The sequence below is a fragment of the Branchiostoma belcheri genome, unplaced genomic scaffold (assembly GCF_001625305.1).
Source record: "Branchiostoma belcheri isolate BF01 breed outbred unplaced genomic scaffold, Haploidv18h27 scaffold32, whole genome shotgun sequence".
NCBI lineage: Eukaryota > Metazoa > Chordata > Leptocardii > Amphioxiformes > Branchiostomatidae > Branchiostoma > Branchiostoma belcheri.
The window spans coordinates 2,021,214-2,023,676 of record NW_017803932.1 but is presented as its reverse complement, the minus strand read 5'-3'; the positions used below and the strand labels follow the sequence as shown (position 1 = coordinate 2,023,676).

The 2,463-nt window shown below is 45.1% G+C and overlaps 1 protein-coding gene across 1 annotated transcript in view; it reads left to right on the top strand.

Moving 5' to 3' along the window:
- The window catches only part of LOC109474841 (cytochrome P450 2D20-like), a 5,577-nt gene extending 4,972 nt beyond the window's left edge, over nt 1-605 (top strand). The window contains 1 exon segment of the mRNA XM_019775283.1: nt 225-605. Within this exon segment, the coding sequence (XP_019630842.1) occupies nt 225-406 (182 nt within the window). The 3' untranslated portion in view covers nt 407-605.
- The last annotated feature ends 1,858 nt before the right edge of the window (nt 606-2,463 follow it).

Below are 2,463 nucleotides of genomic sequence, written 5' to 3'. Positions count from 1 at the left end.
TTCTGTCCCCCATCTCTTTAATGTGACATTCCAATTTCCGGTGGCACGAGCGGCGGTGCCACGAGCCGCGGTGCCACGAGCGGCGGTTCTCTCGGCTCGAGCTCATCCCTACTCGAAAGCGGAGCAAGTCCACCCCCCCCCCCACACGCATACTGCTTGAAAAGTACTTTGCATATGCTTCGAAAGCATAACGCATAACGGATGGTGCCACAACTGTTTTCCAGGTCGTCGCCTCTGTCCCGGGGAACGGCTTACCAAAGTGGAGTTGTTCCTGTTCTTCACTTTCATACTACAGCGCTTCACGTTCAAACCGCCAGAGGGCAGTCCTATACCGTCTGCCAAGGGAGTCTTTGGATTAGGCCATTCGCCGGCACCGTTCCAGCTGGTTGCCGAACCAAGGAAGTAATAATGAAATAACGTAAGACGTAATCGTGGCGGTCTGCGTTTGAGTTGTTAACAATTATGAATGTGACTCTAGTTAGAAAAGGTGAAAAATAAGATTATTGCACCAATTAATTATATCACTATTAAAGGCATCCAGTGCAGTTTCAGGGCTTGGAAACCAGATTTTTCAAAGTCAATATTCTACATACTTAAGTTGAAACAACACTGTCACAGTGTATATCGACATTCATGAAACAAAAATGCAAAAAAATCTGACGAAAAACGGTTATTGGAAGGATCTGGATTGATTTTTAGGGTACCACCCAGAAAAAAAAGGACTAATCGTGGGGCTTGTTTCTGCAGTTTTAAATGCCTAAAGTATAAAATACTGATTCAAATGTGCCAATGTGGGACATTATGTGTCGATATCATACAGATTGCCATATTCAGAATATTTTCAGTTTTGCCGCCCTGAAATTGCATTGGATCACGAGTTTCTTTAGCAGATGCATACAGCGCGTACGGGAATATGATTTTAAAGGTGTTTCCCATTACACCAATATCAAGTAAATCAATCGTGTTGGTAAGGTGTGTTTAATGGTAAATTGTTAGTCATTTGGAAGTTTCGTTAGAGGCTAATGACGAGGTTTGGTATATTTTGGGTTTGTTGTTGTTAGGTAAGGTAATGGAACTGTTACACTTATCCTTCAAAATTCGAACTTTCTATTTTAGTTTTTTTCCCTATTCTTGTTAATATCATTGCATGAAGCCTAGCATTTTAAGTGTAATTTGTTAGTGGATATGATACTTGGACCATGTTACAAATGAAGAGTAAACGCAAAACAACTTTAAGTATGAGTGACAGTTGTGAAGATAAGGAAATTAAAGTGGTATTGTATAGGCACATAATGAGCTCTCATGGACTGGCAAAAACAATTATTCAAGGAACACACACACACGCTGGAAAAAAAATCATAACTTTCTTGTGAAGGTAACAAAAGATGGCAGACTGTCGCGGACAGTGCCGTTTGGATGTGTATGGAGGGCGAGGCGCGCTCTCAGTCTAGATGCTCTTGCTCTAGTGGGGCGGCAGCTACGCTTTACACCCAGCAATCACAGGTTGGTGGCGGGAAGAGGTCAACTCTCGACCGAGCGCGGAGACTCGGGAGAGTCGGTGGAACGTGGATGAGGTGCAGTGGGAGGGTCGACACCGAACGCTGGCCAGATCAGCCGAAACACTACCGGGGCGATCAATGGGTCAGGTGCGATGCCAACCGGAAACAGCAGCTAACTGCACACATCCGGGAGGTGTAAGACGTACACGTGGTATATATACAGCCGACATTACGTGTGCACTGCGCTTGTGGTCCTGACGCCTATATTAGCTCTGCTAACTCTCACGAACACCATTCCTGCACGTCTGGTTACCTTTACAACCATGTTTTTATCACTATCGACATTCTAGTCTGCATATAACGTTGACGCATTGATGCTATCATCTATTTTGATCCATAAATGCGGATTCCACGGAGCTGAGTGTTAGACTGCATAGTCAATGATGGCGCAAAGTTGCCTGGGACTGGGAGTGACTTTGTGACGTTATTACACGGGCGGGCAATTTAAAGACGCGGCTGTCTGACAATAGCGTTTTGGTGGGTTTACTTGTAGTAAGACAGTCCGTATACTCTTCACCAGCACTAGAGCACGTTGAGATCGCTACATGCACGTTGTGATCGCTACATACAAGTGGGTGGCTTTTTTACACCGCGGAAGCACAATGGTTTCTCTAACATGTGTCCAAGGCCCTATCATCACCTACATGATCTGGCCAGGTGTTATAGACCGATCCTCATGAAGCCACGCCCACCTCCGTCAAAATATAGAAATGCAAATATTTGACGGACGTGAAGCCACTCTCTCATTGGTCGTACCGCTAATTGCCCTTCTCTCATTGGTTGAACTGACATTTGGGATCGGTCTTATTTTGAAACGTCCTTTGGGCACACACACATTGACACACGTACACACACACACAAACACACACACACCGCACGCACACACACACACACACACACACAC